The sequence below is a fragment of the Rissa tridactyla genome, chromosome 2 (genome assembly GCF_028500815.1).
Source record: "Rissa tridactyla isolate bRisTri1 chromosome 2, bRisTri1.patW.cur.20221130, whole genome shotgun sequence".
In the NCBI taxonomy this organism is placed as follows: domain Eukaryota; kingdom Metazoa; phylum Chordata; class Aves; order Charadriiformes; family Laridae; genus Rissa; species Rissa tridactyla.
Window position 1 is genome coordinate 131,007,341 of NC_071467.1, and position 22,483 is coordinate 131,029,823.

At 46.8% G+C, this 22,483-nt stretch overlaps 4 protein-coding genes across 10 annotated transcripts in view; all 4 read left to right on the plus strand.

Annotated features, from left to right (window-relative positions):
* The first annotated feature begins 2,089 nt into the window (after positions 1-2,089).
* On the plus strand, positions 2,090-5,465 carry HOXA7 (homeobox A7). The gene is made up of 2 exons (XM_054190779.1): positions 2,090-2,578; positions 3,663-5,465. The coding sequence occupies exons 1-2, from the start codon at positions 2,203-2,205 to the stop codon at positions 3,944-3,946; spliced, it is 660 nt and encodes a 219-aa protein (XP_054046754.1). The 5' UTR covers positions 2,090-2,202; the 3' UTR covers positions 3,947-5,465.
* Positions 5,466-6,596: 1,131 nt separating this feature from the next.
* HOXA3 (homeobox A3) overlaps positions 6,597-22,483 on the plus strand; it is a 45,384-nt gene continuing 29,497 nt past the window's right edge. For 4 of the 6 annotated variants that reach the window (XM_054190767.1, XM_054190768.1, XM_054190764.1 and 1 more), the window contains exons 1-2: positions 6,597-6,736; positions 18,759-18,863. The gene's annotated coding sequence lies outside the window, so the exon portion shown is untranslated. The remainder of the gene's footprint in view (positions 6,737-18,758; positions 18,864-22,483) is intronic. The other 2 variants (XM_054190765.1, XM_054190771.1) reach the window with 2 other exon arrangements.
* HOXA6 (homeobox A6) lies at positions 6,603-14,036 on the plus strand. Of its 2 annotated transcripts, XM_054190778.1 has the most exons (3): positions 6,603-6,736; positions 11,147-11,402; positions 12,763-14,036. In XM_054190778.1, the coding sequence occupies exons 2-3, from the start codon at positions 11,378-11,380 to the stop codon at positions 13,020-13,022; spliced, it is 285 nt and encodes a 94-aa protein (XP_054046753.1). In that variant the 5' UTR covers positions 6,603-6,736; positions 11,147-11,377; the 3' UTR covers positions 13,023-14,036. The 2 variants fall into 2 exon arrangements, with proteins under 2 accessions (XP_054046753.1, XP_054046752.1); XM_054190777.1 differs by lacking the exon at positions 6,603-6,736 and having other exon boundaries at positions 10,741-11,402.
* Positions 14,958-17,887, plus strand: HOXA5 (homeobox A5). The gene is made up of 2 exons (XM_054190776.1): positions 14,958-15,764; positions 16,821-17,887. The coding sequence occupies exons 1-2, from the start codon at positions 15,203-15,205 to the stop codon at positions 17,069-17,071; spliced, it is 813 nt and encodes a 270-aa protein (XP_054046751.1). The 5' UTR covers positions 14,958-15,202; the 3' UTR covers positions 17,072-17,887.

The window sequence follows — 22,483 nt, forward strand, 5'->3', positions numbered from 1 at the left end:
GTGTGAGAATATTGCGGTGATCGAAACCTTGCAATCTGCGCTCCTTCGCCGTTTCCTAGACAGGAAAAAAATACATACAAATGAAAAAGTGCGTTTTCAGGCGCGGGGATACAGCCTGGTTTTGTGTGCGACAAAACGAGAGATTTCAGAGGCTGTTTCAGAGGCAGCGTTATGCCTAACACGCAGAGGGTGGGGGAAGTAAATATGGTGGGGAGGGATCCACGTCTTGGGGTCCTTTTAAGATTTATTCAGTGAAGAGGTTTTGAGAAATCTGAAGGGTAAAAAAAGCTGGAAGAGAAATATGTATTAAAATAAAAAAAAAAGGTGGCAGCAGTAAACACATAGACGCAAAGAAAAATACATAAATGTGCAAATTGTACAGGACCAGAGAGCTCGAAATACAACCACCCAGCTAATCTATTCGGTCCTACGTTATCCATATTTAGGTCTAGACATTGGTTATATTTGCTGTTTCTTTCTTCTTGCATCTTGGTATGTTGTCACCAGAGGAGCAATTTATTGGTCTAATGTCATCTACTTCAGCCTCTTTGATCTTCTTAGTCGTCGTCTTGTTTGCTTCGCATTCGTTTAACTTCTTGGGCCTTTATTCCTTTCCAGCAGCTTCTTCTGCCGGCGTGTTCCCACATCGCGATTGCGACCGCAGGGATATTGTCTAATATTGGCGAATTGGAAGAAATAACCGAAGGGGGCTCTTTCGCCAGCTTCTCCCTTACGCCTGCGAATAACAACTGCGTTTTCGCATACTTAAGACTTGGCAAATATCTACATACAGCGGCCACATTAGCATGCTCTGAAGCACCAATATTTCAGAGATCTGGCTTTAGAAAATTTACTTGCTTCTGTCAGTAACCTATATTCATGGGGCTGCAATAACCGCGCATAAAGAGTCCCAAAGGGTGCGTGTGTGTGTGTGTCTGTATTGGAGGTGAGTGTGGGGGGGAGAGGGTGTCCCACGTTTACAAAACGTAAAGTTTAGGGTCCGTGCGAAATATCGCCAAGAACAATTTTAACTGGTGAGAAAGTCTTTGTACACGGGGCACCAAACTATAATTGAAAGGAGAATTTCCGGGGCAATTCCATTGTGCTCCTTCCAGTTTATGATGTGCAATATAGGCAGGCAGTAAAAGCTGTCTTTACCAGGACTCCCTGTCTGAGGGAAGGAAACTCATTTTACGATCCGTTTAAAGGAAGGGCACGGTGCAGCATCCTCAATGGAGAGCCATTCGCATTGTTGGGGAGCCCAGGGCTTAGAAAAGCAGCAACGCTCCCCGTCATCTGAGGGTACCGCTGCCGCCTCTCGCGTAGGACTGTAAGGTAGGTAGGACGGAAAGGTAAAAGGGGCATTAAGCAGGCGGCTGAGATTTGAAGCCATTTGTAGGCGATTTCTTCAAACTCTGGGGGTTTTGGTTTATTTTGGTTGATTTTTTTTTCTTTTTAAGGCGTTCAGAAAGTTGAGTCCTCGCGTATTTTTTTCCCTTTTTTTTTTTTTTCTGGGGGGGTGACCGTTTGTTTGTTGTTTTTGTTTTTTTTGTTTTTTTTTTCTTAGGGAGGTGAACCGGCGGCGATCCTTCCGGGGGGGGCGCGCCTCGATTTCCAGGGCTCGGGCAGCCCCGGGGCGCGGCGGGGCCAAGGGGATACCCCCGTAACCCCGCTGTGGAGTTCCCCCTACCCCCCCACCCCTCCCCGAGCTTATTTTCCTTGCGGAAAAGCAACGAGAGGGTGACGACCAGCCCCCTTTAAAGTTTATATTTCATTTTATTAATTTTTCGCAGCACACAACACAACAACCCCCCCAGCCCCCGGTCCAAAGGACCACATGATGTGTTTGTGTCGCGTGTGTGTCGTCGTCCCCCCCCTCCCCGACTCCCGGCGGCGCCGTCGGGGGGCGAGGGGGCGGCGGCGGCTGGAGGGCGCTGCCGGGCACGGCGGCGGCGGCCCCGTCCCCGTCCCCGTCCCCGTCCCCGTCCATGGCCGGGCACCGTCGGGCCGCGGCCGGCACCACCTGTGAGGCGGGCGGGGATTGGCGGGCGGCGTCATATGACCGGTCACGTGCTCCAGGCAGCTCAGTCCAAAAGAAAATGGGGTTTGGTGTAAATCTGGGGGTGTAATGTTATCATATATCACGCTACCTCGTAAAACCGACACTGAAGCCTGCCGGACAACAAATCACAGGTCAAAATTATGAGCTCTTCGTATTATGTGAATGCGCTTTTTAGCAAATATACGGCGGGGGCTTCTCTTTTCCAAAATGCAGAGCCTACTTCTTGCTCCTTTGCAAGCAACTCCCAGAGAAGCGGCTATGGACCAGGCGCGGGTGCCTTCGCCTCCTCCATGCCCGGCTTGTACAATGTGAACAGTACCATATATCAAAGCCCGTTCTCTTCCGGATACAGCCTGGGCTCTGATGCCTACAACCTGCATTGTTCCTCTTTTGATCAGAACATTCCCGTCCTCTGCAATGAGCTAACCAAACCCAGCTGTGAGAAAGCGGAGGAAAGCAACCTGCACAACCAGGCTGAGCCTAATTTCCGGATATACCCCTGGATGAGGTCTTCAGGTAGGGGCGAGCGGAGAGGGCTCGGAGCCGTGGCAGCCAGGCAAAGCGTGTCGCCAGAATTACTGTCAGCACAGCCTTTATGGTTTTAATTATAGCCGAGGCGCCATTGCGTAGAAAGCCCGTGGCATTGTATGTAAATGAGTATCATAAAACTTTTTATTGCCCAATTAATGGGTTCTAGCCTCGTAAATTTATTTAACTCCATTTGCTATGGAATTTTAGCATTGGGTTGATTTGCGCTGTTTGCTATAGAAATGTGGAGAGTTGGCTGCGGGCTCCCAGAGCCCCCACGGGTAAGCGTCTCCCCTGCCCTCTGCCGAAGTTGGGCAAAAAAATCCTGCTCGCTGGGGAAGGCGGAGGGGAGAGGGGCGTTCAGGAGCGGGGGACGGGCTGCTGAGGACTTTGCCAGCCCACGTTGCCGAGACGTGCCACCCTCGTCCCCCCTGCCCTTTCCACGGAGATAAGGATCTATAGAAATATACTAAACAGGAAAACGGGGCGGGGGGGGGGAGGCTGACGGGGCGGGGGGGGAGAGAGGCTGGGGGCAAGAGTGTGTGAAAAAGGAGACCTCTCTTCTGGAGCTAAATGCGATGTATTGTTTACGATCCAGGCGGGGTGGGGTGGGGGGTGGAGGGAGCCCCCGACATTAAAATAAAATAAATACAGCCCAGCCTTCCAGCTTTTTATTTCCCCTTGCGAAACGCGAAAGTCTGGAAGGTTTTAGGGAAATCCATCGCCTGGGGGGAAAGTTCCTCCTCCCAAAAGCAATTTCCTCCCTCACCTCCTCTCCTGAATGCTTTCTCTCCACTTTTTCTAGGTCTCGAGCAACTTAATTTTTGCCCTGCCTGAGCAGGGCAGGTCGTGTGGCTGAAATGTCTTTGTTAGGGCAAAGTGGTGGGGCGGGTGGAAGTGAGAGAAGGGGATCATTCACTCTATCTCGGCCGCTTTTTGTTTGTTTGCTTGTTTATTTATTTATTTTAATAATACTAAAGGGGTGTGTGAAAAAAGAACCAACAAAACTAAAAAGAGAAAACTTTCCACCTCTCTTCTTGCCTAACTCCTGGCCGTGTGTGCCTGCTTTCAGGTCCAGATAGGAAGCGAGGGCGCCAGACCTACACCCGCTACCAGACCCTGGAGCTGGAGAAGGAATTCCACTTCAATCGTTATCTGACTCGGCGGCGGAGGATAGAGATCGCCCATGCCCTCTGCCTGACGGAGAGGCAGATCAAAATCTGGTTCCAGAACCGGAGGATGAAGTGGAAGAAGGAGCACAAGGAAGAGAGCTCCAGCACCCCGGCTCCCAACGAGCCCACGTCAGCAGCAGCCTCTGTTGAGAAAGTGGAAGAAGATGAAGAGGAGGAGGACTAAGGAGTCCCACTCGAGGAAGCGATCTCTTAGTATAATGAATGCACATGACAGTTGGAAAAACTCCCTTTAAAGGAAAAAAAAAAAAGAGAGACTCATTGTTTTTATTTAAAAAAAAAAAATCAGTTCCCTTTACTAATCCTCTTGCAAGCTAGCGTTTGCAAACACGAAAACGTTTCTTGGGGTGGTTTTCCAGCCTTCTCTCCACTCTCCCGTACTCCCCAAACCTGCCCTGTGCCGAACCTTTCGGTAATATCTCCTAAGAGCATCCTACAATCATTTGTTTTTTCGTTCACGCAAACCTGGGTGGGTTTCTCCAGGGGACATTTCAGTGGGAGAACTGCTGCTTGCACAGATAGTAAACCGTGACCTTCCGAAGTAACTACCTGACTCAATAGTCCCATTCATGTGTGAGGGGAAAAGTGCATTAGGCTCGTATCAAGAAAAACTACCTAATTTTGAAAAAGTAGCTCTGCACTTCTCTTTTTTCTTTCTTTATTTTTTTTTTAATTATTGTTAGAAAAGTATCACAACTAACAGCTACACGAACAAAAGGTTAAACAGCAAGTAAGGGGGAAAAAAAAAAAGATGTTCCACAAACCACTACAATCTACAGCAATGATTTGTACTACCTATTTTCCAGACTACCTATATATCTTGCTCCGCCTACCTATCTTCGAAAGTATACTGTATTTTAGTAGTCAAAAGAAGATAACATTACTAATGTGAATTGCAAAATGCTTTTAGAAATGTAAGTGTAGTCGTTCGAAAAGCACGCATCAATAGCTTTGGTATAGAATTTGGTACCGAAAAGGCTGAATATATTTAAATTTAAAATAATATATTTATTCCAAAGCAATTATAAATGAAAACCATATGCTGCAATATATCTTTGTTCTCGATTCTTTACTATTCCGAGTGAGGAAGCAAACACATGCCAATATTGTACAAAGCGGTTTAATATCTCCCGTTGGCTTCTACCTTCGGCTGCCTCTGCTAAAGGCCGTTTTCTTAGTCTAGGTTGATCTTACTTAATATAGCGAAAAGTGTTCTTTGAAAAGTGAATTTAAATGACCATGTAACCACCTTTAAAAAACCCTGTTTGTCCTGATTCTCCGAACGTGTTAATATGTAATACCGTGAATTTTCCTACAATAGCAGATACTGTATATTTGAACGATTTTTTTTTTTTGTCATTTATATTCGTCTTGGAGCTCATTTGTAAGATCATGTCATAAATTGGGAAGTATGTAATTAATTTGGAAACTTTGTAGCATGATGTATCGTTAAGAACTCTGTATAAATCCGTCTTGAAGGTTTGGCTAAAGTTTATTCAAAAATTGTATGTTACAATGTGTTTCGATGTGTTCGTTGTGAACATTTGGATATACCGTGTAAGTATTGGAAGTGGAAAAAAAAAATGTCTGTGAACTCTCTTTGGAAGTGATACCGTGTTCAAGTATCTCCCACGATAAATGTGTTTTATGTTACACAGAAAATAAATATGCTTGTTGACAATGAATTGTGTTTCTTTATTAGGGAAACAGTTCGAAGGAAGCATCAAAAAATAATTTACACAGACAAATAAAGAAATTAGACCATATAAATCTTTTTTTGCCCCATAATCATAAGGAAAAAAAAATCCAAGGTGATGAATTGATAGGAATCAGTCAATTTCTCTACCTCTACTTTGTGATATTTTTTTTTTTCCCTAGCGCAGTTGATTAATAAAGCGGAAAGCCTTCTTTATGGGAGGGCTTCCTTCCACCGTGTTCCCGTGTCCTCTTGCAATCGTAACCTCGGTCCAGGCGGCCGGCGATCAAGCCGAAATCGCAAGCAGCGAAATAATATTTTGTAATGATCAGAAAGTGCGATGCGAAACTTCCAAGTGTAAATGATCTGGTCGGTACGTGTGTAGCTTGTGCGTGCGGCTTTCGGGGGGCGGGGGGCATCAGGGTGGCATTAAAAAGGGGAAAAATCGCCCCGCTTTAGAAAATGTATCATTTTTGCCAGGTACCACGTAATGTCAAGGAGATCTAGTATTTTCAACCTTCGTGAAAAATTTAAAAAAAAAAAAAAAAAAAAAAAAGCTCCCCGAAAAGTCCTTTTATTCGTCCGGATAAATACAGGTAGAACCAGAGCATCATTTGCGCAGAAGTTCCCTTTTTCTACTACACTCTGTTCCCGGTCAACGTACTAATTGTAATTTTAATAAAATTAGTACAAACTCCAGGTCTTTTGAAAAACTCCAGGGCTGCCTCTGTGGTAAGATGGCGCCTCTCTAAGACCTGCCTCTTCTTAGTGATGAGGAAAAGGCCATAAATCCGTTGTTGTTTATGAAAATTTACAACTTTGCAATACAACTTTATGAGTTGTTCGGTTTTTCCATTGGTCGTTGTCGGTCATGTGGATGGTAACCGTGAACATGAACTTTTTTATAATTTCCCTTGCGAGAATAGAGCCGCATTCTTTTGCTGAGCTCTGTCCTGCTTCGGATCTCTCTGGCTTTCAATCCCCATTTCATTTGTTCTTTGTAAGGCAATAGTGAACAAAGTGTGCGGAGGTTCGGCATAAGCAGCCGCCTAGAACACAGATCCGGGATGGCAATTTCCAGTTCCCCCGCTGGAAGGTGTGGCATATTGGATTCAAAGCACTGGCGTGGCAGATTTTCAACTTGCAACCTGGCTAATTTCCTGCTTCTTCTGGCACCAAAAGGAGGGCGATTCGTCTCCTGTGCAGCCAAAGCGACAGCTGTCAAAGTCGCAGGGGCTCCTGTGAGCCAGAACCTAAAAGGTGAGAAATGTATATGACACTACCGTAAGCAGGGAAACATTGTTTAATACGTTTAAATATTAGACATGTGCAATTAAACCAAATAGAAATGTTACCGGCCAAAATTAGAGGTGGCTGCAGCTCAATTGATTTCGATTTAACCAGTGCATGCAAAAATATGCCTAAATAAAATGTCTAATTTCTATTATTTTGCAAGGAAGTCGTGGATATTTTTTTTTCACGAAGTTTATTTCTGTTCGCATTTGCCAGGGGGTTACTGTGACATTCATCCTATTTACTAAGAATTGAGGTTTATAGCATCAATCCGAGGGGATTTTTTTTTCCCCCAGCACGAGGAAAAAAAAATTAACCCCCCAACATGATTCTTTTAAATTTCGCAGCATTAACTTAAAGTTCAATTTCGGCAGCTGGAATTTAGGTGTAATTTATTTTTTGCTATTTCAGAAAAAAAAACCCCACCAGTCAGCACAATGTCTCCTGGCTCCCCTGGCACGTCCAGGAGAAAGGTTATTTCTAGACGGGGGGGAGGGCGGGGAAGGAGGGGAAACAGCGCGAATGTGTCTTTGATTTTCTTTATCAGATCGAGCGCTGCCTGCAAACCCCCCGTGCCCGGCCGTGGGTTCCTCGGAACAGCGTTGCCGGCGCTTTCCGGCGTGGGTCGCTTGGCTGCGCGGCGCGGGCTTTGCAGCGGATAAACCCATTTCAGTGCCGGAGACGGAGCTTTTTCCTTTTTTTTTTTTCCCTTTCTTTTTTTTTTTTTTTTGTCCTCCCCCCCTCCTTTCCTCTCCTTGTTGTGACTGTTACGGTGCGGCGCTGGGGCGGGGGGAGCGGCGGCTTGGCGGGCCGGTGCCCCGCGGTGAGAGCCGGCGAGGGGGGGAATGGAGCCCCGGGGACGGCGCCCCCGAGAGACCCCTCGCCGCAGCCGGCCGGCTCCGCTCCCGCCTCCTCATGGCGAACGAGCAGCTCGGAGTGCTTTAAGTGTTGGTTGGCCCCGGCTCTGGTTGTGCTGCCGGGCTGATAAAGCATTGCATTTGCATTGCATTGCGGTATCCGCCGGACTGGAGCTGCAGTGAGCGCCGGATTATTTATTGCGGGGGGCTCAGTGCTGCCACGGCGTGGCGGAACGGCGGAGGCGGGAGCGGAGCGGCCCCCGCAGCCCCTGGGAGCCTGCGCTGCTCGGGGGAAACCCAAATAAAAGATTAAAAAAAAAAATAAAGGAGAAAAAAAAAAAAGGGAAAGAAATTCGGCCTACTTTTCCTACGGGAGCACCGGAGCTCGCCCCCGGGCAAGATAATCCGGCAGGGCCGGCTCTGCCCCCTCCCCTTCCCCTCCGCTTGTACCTCGGTGTGTGTCAACTGTAAAATATCACAGTGGGAGCTGGCTGGGGAGGACCCGCCCGCGTCCCCCCGGCCAGGCTCCCGGTACCCCGCCAGTCTAAACAACGGTTCGCCTTGCCCAAACTGTTTGGATTAGGAGCTATTAGGTAAAGGTTGGTTTTGGTGACGCTGCCGAGCATGGAGAAGGATTTGTAAGTGGTTTTATATACGAGGAGAAGGAGGCTTTTCAGCTCAAGAGGGTAACTGCCCCCGCACCTGTATGCGAGGGTGGCTGGGGTTGCGGCCGGGTTTTCGGCGGGAGGAGGAAAGCGAAGTGCTTTGCTGGAGGAGGTGCTGGGGGTGCGGGGAATTCCGAAAACAAATAAAAGGCGGACGAAATACACGGGTATCGCCAAGTGTGACTTTGTTGCGGTGGCAAAATGCAGCGGCTGGCTTTCTGCTTTCCTTGGTAGGGGGGGTGGAATGGTAAAGGGAAACTGCTGCGAAATATGTCCGGGCAGGACATATACCCCGGCAGAGCTGGGGGGTAACAGATTATTGTAATTCGGGGTTTTCTGGGGGTAGGGGGAGGAGCGGAGAGGACGCTTGAATGTGACTGAAGCGGAGATTGCAGTGCAGATTGTTTAGCTGTCACTGTAACTACTCTAACACGACCGGGCCAGGCAAACGTGCACATTTCATTCCGTTTAATATTATGGGATCAACGAAGAAATGTTTTCGCTGCCTGCGGACGGGTTTTCGACAGTTTGTTTTGGACGCAAACAATAACTTGAAAGCGAGAAAAGAAACGAAAAGAAAAAAGGGGAGAGAAAAAAAAATCAGTCTGTAACCGATGCTATAAAATGTAAATATAACTGAGCCTGGAGCGATTTTTTTTTTATTTTGGTCTCTGTGTGATGGATTCAAACAAAAGACTGTCTGGCCACAACTTTTTAAAGTAGGGCCGGTGGGTTTCGCGTGTCCCGAGTATTCATTTTTCATGGTGCGTTTTCGTTCTGACGTATGTTGGCGAAAATCTGCTCTTCTAAAAACCTCTTTGAATTTAGCGTGCTGTGTGCTTGTTTGTTGGTGTTCCCTCCTTTTTTAACTGTTCGCGCTGAGTAAAAAAAACTTTTTCTGGAGAAGGCTGTCTTTCAGGAAATACATGTTTCTGAAATGACCTCCCAAAGCATGCAGCGAGCGAGCTGTAATTCCACCAGGTGTGTTTATGGATTAGCCAGGCTGAAGAGGTTAAGGAAATTGGGAAAGAAAAAAAAAATTGGAGGCAATCAACATCTGAATGTGAAAGTCCAGCTGAGACTGTGAACAATACAAACTATTGTGGAGCGATGTTTTAACTCACTACTGTTTTATAGGTATCGTAATCTGCCCCCGGAAATGAGACAAATAGTCTCTCAACAACAACAAAACTCTCCTTTGAAAGCTACTTTAGGAAACGGGGCTCGTACGAATGTCACTTTCCGTCAGAGCGCATTTAAAATTAGGCTATTCAGTCTGTTGTAATGGGCACGGATTATGAGTAAACACAGTTTGGAATGAACAACCTCATGTTATCTCCAGGAACTGCAGGGTTACGGCCGAATTAAAAGCGCCTCAGCGAATTTCATCAGCACTGTTACTGTCCCTGCCCTGGGCCAAGAATTATATTTCCGCTATGGGGTAACTGCCATGTTGAAAAATGAAGGTGGAAATGTTTGTTTCATATAATTGTTTTTTCCCTCTTAAAGACACACATCGCGTTTAATTATTCGGAGCAACAACGAAACCGATTGGCTTCTGCTGACTCATTAGCGGGGCTGTATTAATTAGGAATAGTCCTACTGGCTCGTTTTTGAATTTGAATGTTTGATTCCCTCGGCTCGACTTTGGCGGGGGGGTACTCGGGGAGAACAGACACGTGGAACTTTATCTGGGCTGCTCGGGGGGCGCCGGGAGCCCTCCCAGCCCTTCCCGGGGCCTTCTCGGGCACCTTTTTGGTGCAAATCAAAAATCCCCCTCCCCAGAAGGCCACCGTTCCCTGCCCCAGCCACAACCTCCGCGTTAATTACGGGGGTGCTCATTAAGATAGGAGGCCTCTTCCACGCAGGACGCGTTAGCCTCTCTCACAAAAGCTGGGTTCTGCGCTGAGGCAGGCTCCCCGAGCGCCGAAGGGAAGCCTCAGCAGAGGGTCGATCTCCGGGAGGAAAAAAAAAAAAGAAAAGAAAGAGAAAAATCGTCCAAAAACTCCTGGATGCGGCTGCAGCATCGCTGTGGGAAAATGGAGAGAGGCCGGACCGCTCCCCCCCGCCTCCCCCTTTCACATACTCCCTCCGCTCCAAACTTTCCCCCTCCCGCAGCATCCCCCTCGGCCGGGGAGCCGGGGGGCGGCTCGCCCACCCTGCCCGCGGGACTGCGCAGCTCCCTCGGGGGCGACACGCCGGTCGTGGGGCCACCAACTTTTCAGGGCTCCCCTCCCCTACACATCCCTCCCGCCGCCGCGGGCGGGAGGGGGTGTGGGTGTCCCCGTCCTCCGCTGTCACATTCGTGCCGGGAATCTGTTACTATTATTATTATTATTATTATTGTTGTGGGAATTTTTTTTTTTTTTTTTCCTCCGGAGGGGCGGTGCCGCGGCGGGGGCGCGGCCGGTGCCCGCGGGGGCTGCGCGGGGCTGCGCGGGGCGGCGCGGCGGGGCCGGGGCTGCCGGTAAGTTGGCGGCGCGGTGGCGGCGGCCCCGGGGGAGCGGGCGCCGCGCGCGCTCCCATTGGCCGCCCCGCCGTCAGCTGCTCCTATTTTCTGCTGTCGCTTTTGGCGCTCGGCCATCCAGAAACAAACCACTTCGATGACTCCTAATAGTTATCGCCAGATGTACTAATACACAACAAATCACGGTCCGGGAGAGGGGGAGAAGCAAATGAGTTCCTATTTCGTGAATCCCACTTTCCCGGGGAGCCTGCCCGGGGGCCAGGACTCCTTCCTCGGGCAGATCCCCCTTTACCCGGCGGGCTATGATGCTCTCAGGCATTTTCCGGCTTCGTACGGGGCAAGCAGCCTGCAGGACAAGACTTACACCTCACCTTGTTTCTACCAACAGTCCAACACCGTCATTGCTTGCAATCGGGCTTCCTATGAGTACGGAGCCTCTTGTTTTTATTCGGACAAGGACATTAGTAGCGCCTCTCCCTCCGGCAGTGGCAAGCAGAGGGGGCCCGGGGACTACCTGCACTTTTCTCCCGATCAACAGTACAAATCCAGCGGCGTCCAAGCCAAAATTGTAAATGACGAAGGCACCGACCGGAAGTACACGAGCCCTGTTTACCCCTGGATGCAGCGGATGAACTCCTGCGCTGGTAAGGCATTTCAATGCAATCAAGGAAGGGGGAAGCGGGGAGGGGGGGGAGGAAGGAAGGGAAAGTTTCTTTTCCCAAGATTTTTCTTTTTTTTTTTTTTTTGGTGGTTCTTAGATAAAGTCCAGGCTGCTGGAGAGACACGGTTCCAGCAGGGCAATGCGTAACATGAAACCTTCCCAGGTTATTTTAGACCTGGGCACGTTGGCACCCTGGGAACGGTGACCGAGAGCCCAGCTGGTGGGTTAGCTGGTGGGTTGACTGGTGAAAGTGACTGGGGAATCCTTAGGAAGAAGGCAAAAAAAAAAAAAAAAAAAAAAAAAAAAAAAGGAGCAGAGCAGCTTTACCACTCTCCTAAAGCCACCCCAAAGCCTCTGCTCCGCTCTTTCATTGTCAGAGAGCGATGCAGGGAATATGCCCTCTGTACTGAGGATCCAATGCATTTGTGGCACATTCCTCCTCGCCCCCCCTCCTCCCCCAGCTCATTAGCCTGTGAGTATTGGATACTGAGAGCACGTTTCTGGGGCCGTGGGTGCACTTCCATGGCATCGCGGATTTTTCTCTGATTTACAAGTGAACTTCACATAATTGAACTATTCTGTCCAGGATTGGTGCTGGGAGGGGAGGGTTATACTGGGGTGGCACTTATTTTTAATAATCCCGTATCAAGAGGTTTACTTCCAGTTCTTGCTAATGACTCCCCTCCTCCGGAGTTTCCGTCTGCTGGACTGTAGGTCGTATTTCTTTTTTGGAAAGTTAAACTTTTAGCAAGACCTTTCTGATGCTGCTTTGCATTCGAGGGCAATAAATTCCGGAGCAAATGGCAAAGGCTCTTCTATGATCTTTCGCTGATGTCTATAATTATACTTAAATTACAGACCCTCTGTAGTCACAGCCATGGCAATAGAATGTGTTTGTGTAAACACACCCGCATATGCGTGCACACACACACATGCGTGCAGCTCCCTGGATCGCACGCGTGTGTGTGCGTGTGTGTGTGTGCGTGTGTGCGCGTACAGGCGCTCACCACGCAGAGGGCAGACACTGCTCAGCGATTCACACGGGTGCTGCCTACTTCACTTTCCCTAGGTCCACCTTAAAGCCTCTTTGTATCCCAGTTACCCCACTACCGTAAGCACGCTGCACATCCGCATTTACAGCTGGCCAGGCAGGAGAAAAGGAAAAGCAGGATAAAAAAAAAAAAAAAAAAAACCCTCCAGGAAACCAGAGCTCCCCCCGCCTCCCCCCCCCCCCCCCCCCCGTGATTGTGCCTGCAAAAGGAGGCAGAATATACTAACCACTCTTTCTGGTCTGAAATCACTGGGCCCTGTCCAATGCGATCGTTTTGTCTTTACTTCTACAGGTACAGTATATGGAACTCATGGGAGACGAGGGAGGCAAACTTACACCAGATACCAAACGCTAGAGTTAGAGAAGGAATTTCATTTTAACAGATACTTAACCCGAAGACGACGTATTGAGATTGCAAACGCTCTCTGCCTTACTGAACGCCAGATTAAAATATGGTTTCAAAACAGGCGGATGAAATGGAAAAAGGAAAACAAATTCATAAATTCCACACAGCCCAGCAGCGAAGAAACAGAGGAAAAGTCAGGGGAGTAGAACCACGTTTAATAAACGCTACCAGGCCTTTCCTTAGCGCTTACAATTACTATTATTATTTAGCTTGTGTTCCTTCTGCTACTAAAATCCTATAGGTTTGTCACAGTCTATTAATTCCCAAAAGGCTTGGTTAAAAGATGTACATTTGCAATCATCTGTGACTTTCTTTAATATATGTGGAAGTCCGAGCTTTCGGGCTACAAGCATGTATGTATATAACCACCTTCCCAAAGCGTAGATGGCGTTGCTTAAAGTATTAGAGAAATGGCTCAGATTTTTAAATATTTGAGGTGACCATCTGTGTGTGGGTGAGTGTCCCTGGCGTGGCTGCGTGAGAAGAGATAAGCGAGTGATTTTTTTCTTTTTTTTTTTTTTTTAATTAGAAATTTTCATATCCTAGAAATACGAGAGATTTTAGAAAATCTTGAATTTATGTTTTTGCTAACTCCCGCTACGTCGGGCCGTCTCGTTATTCTGTGTTTGGGAGCTTATGGTCTGCAGGGGAGGAAAAAAAAAAGTTTTACGCATGTTTAAGATATTTAAATAGCAAAAAAGAAGAAAAATCCTTTTAAAAAAATCGTTGTATAAAACCCTGGGTATAAACTGGCAGTTAAAGCGAAGATGAATCGCAGGGAAATTTTTTAAATGCCGCTAAACTGCCTAATCTGCACTACTAGTATTAAAGTTAAAACTCGGCGTTAAACTTCAGGGGAAGCGAGGGAAGAGGTTTCGAGGCGGGTGAATTTCTGTGGTTCCCATTGAGCTTACACTGAGGTTTTGGTGAGCTCAGCTCTACACTGAAGGGTCTTTGAATTACGGACTACATTTCTTGGGGCTTCGTGGGCTTGGGTCGATCTTTCTTTTATTTTATTTCTTTATTATTATTATTAATTTTATTAAATGAAAAGTGTCTGTCATATTAACTCGGGGATCTTCTTCCCCGCTTTTGTGGTATCTTAATTCACATTCGCATTTCTGAGCACTGGAAAAAATAAATAGATACTCTAAAGAAAAGTAGCTGCCATAAAATGCTTCCACTTCGAGTTCTGTATAAGTAAAATAAGCGCAGCGAAAATATTGATTAATATATACGTTATATCTCTATATATTATATTGTGTGTGCGTGAGTGTGCGTGTGAAGCCGTGTACAAATATGCTTGTATACACATCAAGGCTCTTTTGTTTGGAAGGCAGCGCTATTTGGGCTACCGCTCTAAATATTTTAAAAGCCAAATCTGGAAAATACTACTGCAAAATGGCTACCGCCGCATTTAGAGGTTTTGTGTTGTGTTGTTTTGGTTTTTGGTTGTTTTTTTTTTTTTTTTTTTCCGAGAGGCGGAAAAATAACGGCGGCCGTAAAGCCGCCTGGAATTTGACCCCCTAGTTGAAAAAACACTGCACGATATTTATCTTTCATAGGTACCTGCCATTTCACATCGGCAGGACTCGGGTGCCTCTCGAAACCTCCGGCACGGGAAAAAGGGAGGGGGGGAATATATATTTTTTATATATATATATATATTGAGAAGGGACATAAGCGTTCCCAGCATCCGAGGACGGATCGTATAGGATTTGTGAACTGGTGTACATAAGCCTCGCACACAGGAGACAACAGGCACAAAGCGGAGCGCTCTCTGCATGCCAGGCTCTCCGCCGGCCGGGGCGGGGGACCCGGCCCCTCCGGCCCCTCCGGCCCCCCGGTCCCGCCGGCCCCGCAGCCCCGCCGCCCGCTCCCGCCGCCGCTGCCGCCGCCGGCGGCGGTGGCGGCGCGCCCCGCGCCTCTCCGCTCGGCTCCGCGCCGCCGTCGGGGGCCGTCACCCCGGGCCGACCCCGCCGAGCCGCCGCCATCCCCCTCGTCGCCAGCGGGTGGCGCCGGAGGCCGGCGGACCGGCGGGCGGCGGCGGCGGCGGCGCGCCTCGGCGGCGCGCCCCGGGCCGCCCGCGCCCTCCCAGCTCCCCCACCAGTGCACGAGTTTACCTCTAGAGGTCATCAGGCAGGATTTACGACTGGACAACAAAAGCACGTGATGTGAAGCCGTACCCCATATTTGGGTGCCTACGTAGGAGGGAACCAAGTACATGTCCCAGTCATTTCCATAATTCATCATAAATTGTGCAAGGGTGCTATAGACGCACAAAACGACCAAGAGCCACAAATCAAGCACACATATCAAAAAACAAATGAGCTCTTATTTTGTAAACTCATTTTGCGGTCGCTATCCAAATGGCCCGGACTACCAGTTACATAATTATGGAGATCACAGCTCGGTGAGCGAGCAATACAGGGACTCCGCCAGCATGCACTCCGGCAGGTACGGATACGGCTACAATGGCATGGACCTCAGCGTCGGGCGCTCTGCTTCCACCCACTTTGGTGCCAATGAGAGACCCCGCAGTTACCCGGCCAACACCACCTCTGCCTCGACAGAGCCCAGGTACAACCAGCCCGCGGCGGCTTCCCACTCGCCTCCCCCTGACCCTCTGCCCTGCACCGCCGTGGCCGGTTCGCCTGTCAGCGAGAGTCACCACGGGGTGAAAAACTCCCTCGCCAACTCCACCAGCACTTCGTCCAATTCCAGCAGCAACACGCACATCAGCAGAGACGGGGTTGGCACCTCGTCTGGGACTGAGGAAGACACTCCAGCAAGCAGCGAGCAGGCAAGTGCCCCGACCGACCAAAGCACAGCCCAGCCTTCACAGCCCCAGATCTACCCCTGGATGCGAAAACTGCACATAAGTCATGGTAAAGCAAATACCCTCTTCTTTCTTTATTTCTCTGGAGGAAAAGGAGGATTTAATGTAAACCGGGTGGCTGCGCCGAGCAAGGTCGGGGAGTGGGGGAGAGGAGGGCGTGAGAGCGGGCAAGCCTCCGCGCACAGCACAACTCTGCTAGCAGGGAAGCACGCTCCCTTCTCTGGGAGAGTCCCCCCTCAAAAAAAAAAAAGAAAAAAAAAAGAAAAAAGAGGACTCCCGACCCCAAAAACCACAGCCCGCCCGGCTCCCAGCGCCGGCCCCGGCGGGCAGCGGGGGAGCAGAAAGCGTCTTCCCGAAGGGGGGATCGGGAGCAGAGGCTGCTCCCGGCTCTCCTCTGTAAGGGGGAATCCTCCAGTGGGAACGGCGAGGCTGACCCCATTTATTTCGCCGAGCCATATTAAGAAGAGAATAGGAGAGGGCGAGGAGGGCAGTTTTCACTGCTGGGAAGCCGTGGGGGAGGAGGCGGGGGGTGGGGTGGGGGGAACGAGTCGCCCCAAACTCCGGGGAGAGGGTTTCAGGGGCGCGGGGAAGCGGAGCAACTTTCAGCCCCGGGTACCTGCCCTGCCCTCGCTGCTGGGGGAGCAGCCGGGGGCTCGCTGCCTCCCACAGCCTTCCCTAGCTCAGCCGTGGGAAAGGGCTGCACGCTTCAGCTTTGCTCTCCCAGCCCTGAAAACACAGATAGCAGCAGAGGCATCCTCCAAACCAGCTTATCTGGGGGAGGCGTGTGTGTGTGTGTGTGGTGGTGGGGGATTAGCCTTCAAAAAAAAAAAAAAGAAAAAACCAACCAAAAAAACCAAAATAAAATTCAATTAAAAAAAAAATCGAACCCCAAATCCAAGCGAAAACTTACCGAGACCACCAAATCCCCCTCCCCCAAGCCTTTCCTAAAAGGGGCTGGAGGGGGAAACTTGTTGAGCCTTTATCCAAGCCAGAAACAAAACCAAGCAGGACTGAGAATAACGGTCCTGGTCGCTGGTAGCTGCAATAAGACACGAAGGCTCCGAGTGGCTGCTGAGAATCTAAATCATGTACTTTTCTCTTCCAGACAACATAGGGGGACCAGAAGGGAAAAGGGCTCGGACTGCTTACACCCGCTATCAGACCTTGGAGCTGGAAAAGGAATTTCACTTCAATAGATACCTGACCCGCAGAAGAAGGATTGAAATAGCACATGCTCTTTGCCTCTCAGAGAGACAAATAAAGATCTGGTTCCAAAACAGGAGAATGAAATGGAAAAAGGATAATAAGCTGAAAAGTATGAGCATGGCAGCTGCAGGAGGGGCATTCCGTCCCTAAGCGTTTGATCAATTAAAAGTACTGAGCAGTATTAGCTGACCCTGCGTCTCATGTCAGTACTAAGTTGACTTTCTAAAACTTCCTTGTGTTACTTCTGTGAAGAAACCCTGTTCTTGTCGCCCTTATTCATCTTTTAATCATGAGCCTGTTTATTACCATTCTCTCGCGTGTATAAGTAGATCTGCTTTTATCGTACATTTCTTTGTCTTGAATGGCTTTGTCTTGAAAAAAATAATAGATGTTTTAACTTATTTATATGAAGCGAGCTGTGTTACTTGAAGTAACTGTTAAAACAAAACAAAACTAAACAAAAAAGAACAAAAAAAAGAAGGTAAAAAAAAGGAGAGAGAGAAAGAAACCCTCCCCCGGTTTAGTACAAATGTTATGTGTTGCACTCAACCTGCTTAACTGTGCATGTGTGGTCAAGTGTTAATGTCTGTATAGCTCCAAGCTGTTAAAAATATTTTTATTCAAACTACCTATATAATTCCTGTGTAATTAATGCTGTTGTAGAGGTGATATGATGAAATCAACTGAACTTGTCCTACGTGTAGTGAATAGTGAATCTGTGACGAAAACTGTGATTCCAAGCAGTATGTCCTTGCTGTGCCTTTGTATATGACTCTTTGCACGAACTCTTAGAAGTGGCTCTTATTAAGCGCAGCTTCTGTGATGTATGTTTTTTGTGAACAAAGTTACAAATATAGTCAAAGTCTGGCTGTTTGAGCAAACTGTGATCAGCTTTTTTTTTTTTGTATTTGTTTTTAAAAAAAACTGACTGGAAATCAACAAAAAAAATAAACTTTCTATTGTAAAGTTTTCGTGATCTGGTTTGTGCAAAGCAAGAAGTTGTGCTTCCTGATTTGCCTCTGAAAAAAAATATTAATCCGTGCAGAGTTTGTAATAATATTTTACCTGGCTCCTGCTGCACGTTGCAAATGGTAGACGCTGCGGTTGTCCGCTACAAGTATTTTTAATTGAAAGTTTGACCATAAGTTCCTCCTTACCAGTTTCTCGCTAGGTGGAAAGCTGCATCGCAGGACCACAATCAACACCCTTTGTGGGTGAATTAACTGTTAGCTGTTTGCTGATGGTTGAAAAAAAAAAAAAACAACAAAAAAACCATGTGCTTTGTTAAAACACGCTGCTAACTCCAAGACGTGTTTGCAACGCTCTAGAATTTCTCCTGTGGTTTCATTAAGTATATTTGCAGGACAGCCTCGTCCGAGCCCTCTGCGCCTATTAGTAACCCTCGCTAGCTACATTCCCACTTTTCACCCTTTAAAGATTTTTGGTTTTCTTCGCTACAATTAGTTTGCTATAAACGCAATGTTACTTACCCCATCAGAGCTTGAATGGTTAACTCTTCCGAGCTTCTAAGAGCAACTAAAGATTTGCACATTTACTGACTGGTTACATTGATGCCTTCCCTTAAAAGTTATAAAACAGTAAACTTTATAAGCCCCAGTTCCGGCTATATGACATTTGGGTGCCAAATGAATAGGGTTTTGTCTATGAATTAGATCGTAAAATCATCCATAGCACAGACAGATAGGCTCACTGGCTATAAAAAGTCACGTGGTGCCATTAAAGTAAGTTTTATGGTTTTGGGGAGTTGACATCCAACATTATATACCACATAACATATAATCTCACTGACGCTGGACTTCATTTGACTCTTTTGCAGGCTACGTGTGCCTCCTGGCCATTCAAATTGTCAGGTTTAGGGACAGAAGTATCCAAACCACAAGTTCTCAATACTGTATGAAAAATGGCTCCTTGCAAGTCAAAGGTAAGTTTTGTGCACAAGTTCCTTAAAGTTTATTTGTACAGTGGGGAAGCCGAGGCTCCCGCTCGCTCTCGCTGTCTCTCGCCTCTCTCTTTCTTTCTCTTTCTCTTTCCCTTCCTCTCCGCCTGGAGCTTTTCAGGACGGTCCCAGCGAGCCCGAGAGGCAGGATCAACCACTAATGATCCAGGTTGCGCTGCAAATCCCCCCCATCCCTTCACTCGCAGCAGCTAGCTCTCTATTTTAACGATCAAATCAAAGTAAACCACAATAAGCGACTTTGGCAGAGATGGATTTTGGGGCCTAGCTTTAATCACTTTGACTACCGCAGAAGATAATTACTTCCTTTGCTCCAATAGACTCTCCAAGTTTGGAGAGGTTTTGTTTAGCAAAGAGTAGTTACTGCAGGCGATTGAAAAAAAGGGGAAACAAAATAGATAGGGCTTGATATTATCTGGGCAGTGTCTTATGTAGGCATGATAGAGTTGGAGGCGTGCTGATATGGTAATAATCTTTGGATTGGTGAAATATGTTGCACATCAGAACTAGTATTATAATGGCGTGGACTGTACTGGAGGGCTTAAAATTCCTATTTTCTGCATTGGGTCGTGCAGAAAGCTTTAGCTATGTATATATGTCCATCTGCAAGCGCGTAGTGTGTTTCGGGGATGCGCATTTATAATGTTGCTGTAACTTTTTCCAGATCCTATATGTAATCGCATAAATATAAATATATTAAAATTATATGCACGTGTGCATGCATGTACAAATCGATGTATACGCCTTTATAAAGCCGTGCACATGCATATGTGTGTTTAATATCTGTATATTTATGTATACAAAGGGTGCATACACGTGTATACATATATACGTTCCTGTGACTTTTTTTTTTTTTAAAGCGAACCAATTGACTGTAACTTGTAGCATTAATACAAGAGACTACAGGTCATTAGAGTGCTGCAAATTATGAAATACGGGCTTGGTTTATTGAAGATTGTAAATATCCCCCCAGCTCTGCTCTCTCCCTCTCTGCCTTATATTGCTGTCTGCCATTGTGGGGTAGGCCCCAGCTGCGTGTTTACTTCAACATTCTTTTTATTTAAGTGGACTGTTCTCACTAGAGTGTGATTACTCAGCAATAAACTTTATGGCCGGATTTAACTTTAGTCTTTGAATTTCCAGGACTTGAATGAAAGGGTGAAAGGAACTCTGTCTTTCTCTGGTTAGCATTAAGGCCTGATCCTTATCCTCAGAGCTGTTACTCAGGCGAGTGATCTCGGGGGGGTGGGGTGGGGGTCAGAACAACTAATCGGGGGCTAGAGAAGAGATTTGAGAATTGCCTCCAAAAAAAAAAAAAAATATATATATATACACATACACACACACACACATATATATATGAATCAGCTGTGGTTATCTCTGTCTCCCCTCAGGTTTGGAGTAGCAGGGATTCAGCAGATCGCATTGTTTTCCTTCTTGTGTCATAAAGTCGGGTTTGCAAAAGAATGGGGTGGTTTGGTGCGAGCTGGGAGATGGGCTTTGTTTTATTTCGCTAGTGCTATCCCGTTTGAATATTGCGGTTTGGGCTGTATCTGCTACTGAGGGTAAAAGTGAGAGAGAGGCACAGGGTAAGGTTGTTGCGTACCTCTGCAAGGTCCAACTGGTTCCTATTTTTAATGTATTTGCCTTTAACGTTAAAGAAACGGTATTATATAAGGTTGTCTCGGCTCAAAGGTCTCACAGATTTACAAATATTTAATATTTAGAGTCAGCCCCCTGTGTAAGATGAATGGACTCTGAAGCCTTTGTGTCTGTGTATCTTCCTATGAACACTAAACAAACACATCTGCATATACTTTATGTTAAAAAAAATGGGAAATGCTTTAGAAGTGCATATCCAAATGCACATTTGAAAATAATTTCCGTAATAAACAGCTGGAGATTTTATAGTACACTAGCTGTCATTTTTTCGTCAATAGGAATACCAGAAAGTTATATATGATAGGCGTGTATTATATTATATTATATACCATAAAATTTTATAGTTTGAGGGAAAGGCCTGAGAACCCTTTAAAAGTTTGGGCCTCATTTATGTTCGAGTCCTTTTCCAAAGAAAATCCTTCGCTTGTAAACGGGAACGATACCAGACACAAACCATTCGCGATTACTCAATATTCAACAACACTGCGTTATTTGAATTATCCGGTGAATACACAAACACACAGGCACACCCGTTCGACTAATATTTTAGGAACCTGGATATCATCGCGGATTGTAATTTTTCACTGTCTAGACCGAAAAGATTTGCATCTATATATTTTCACATTTCTGAATGTGGCTTCTGGAGCACATTCCACATAAAGCAGCGTACAGAGATTCAAGAACTACGGCAAAGAAAAATATCCCCAAACCCCCAAGCATATAAACTCGCCCGTACTGCAAGAAACTCCTTAACAACAAAAGAAAGTTATCTAGAAATGACAGCTTCTCCGTATTTCTGGCCCTGCCCTGTCCTAAGCAGGACAGTTGAAGCCATTCAAACCCAGAAACGCATTAAGATTTTCTAATCCACTTTGAAATTTGAAATTCAAACAACCCCAGACTACCGAACTCTACCAAAATATTCTCAGGTCCTAATTGTTTTCCGAGGGAAAATGTCATGGAGAATAATCGCTGGGAATCAGGAGAGAGGTCTTATCTGCGCACATTATTTTTCTACTGTGTTTGGGGGATTAATGCGTGCGAGTTTGTTTTACTTTAGGCATGGCAAGTGGCGTTCTGCGATTTGAAATATAGTTTACCTAATCCTTTGAAAGAAATACTTGAGTGTAGTGTGTCATGTCTAAGCGTAAGGCCAATTAAAGATTAGGCAACTCTCCTAATGTGTGTTACTAGTGACTGTGCAAGACATAACTTTCTCTAAACCAGAAGTATAACAATCCGATGGAGAGTCATCCGTAAATTACAGCTCTGCAGCCTTGTCTAAGCCCTGCAAACGCCCTAATTGCAGAACATTACGGGGAAATTATTATTCTGCCATTTCCTTACATTTAATAAGTGTGTATCTGTGGAAGGGTGACAATAGAGGGGTTTGCAATCTGCTCCATGGGAAATTGAATGGAACAGATCATGAGGGGCGGATCAGGAGGTTTCGATTTCAAACACTGGATACCCGAGCAATGCCTTTTCCCTCCCCGCAAATACAGATTTAACGCATTAAATGCAGACATAAGTAAATCTTCTGACCGAGTTAAGACATCGCTTTGCTTTCTTAGCTCTTTCTCTTTTCTGCCCTTAAGATCTCCCCAATTTGTTGCTAGAGTTGCTACCCAGAGCGCAAAAACACAGCTCCCACAGCCGCCTGGTCATCTTTGAAAATATTATCCCTTTCAAATTAAAGCACCCTCACTAATGTCTCTCTGGAAGGCAAATACTCATGGACCATCGCAGTCACATGTTCCTGTAGCTACACGCGCAAACAATATCAAGTCTGACATAGAGAGCGTGTAAAACTTGCAAGGATTTCGCCTTATAGCACGCATAAGGCATCTTTCCTATATCCCCTCCCCAAAAAAATGTCTTTTCAATAATAATATTTGCTATGAAGGTTATTGGGTAATTATTGC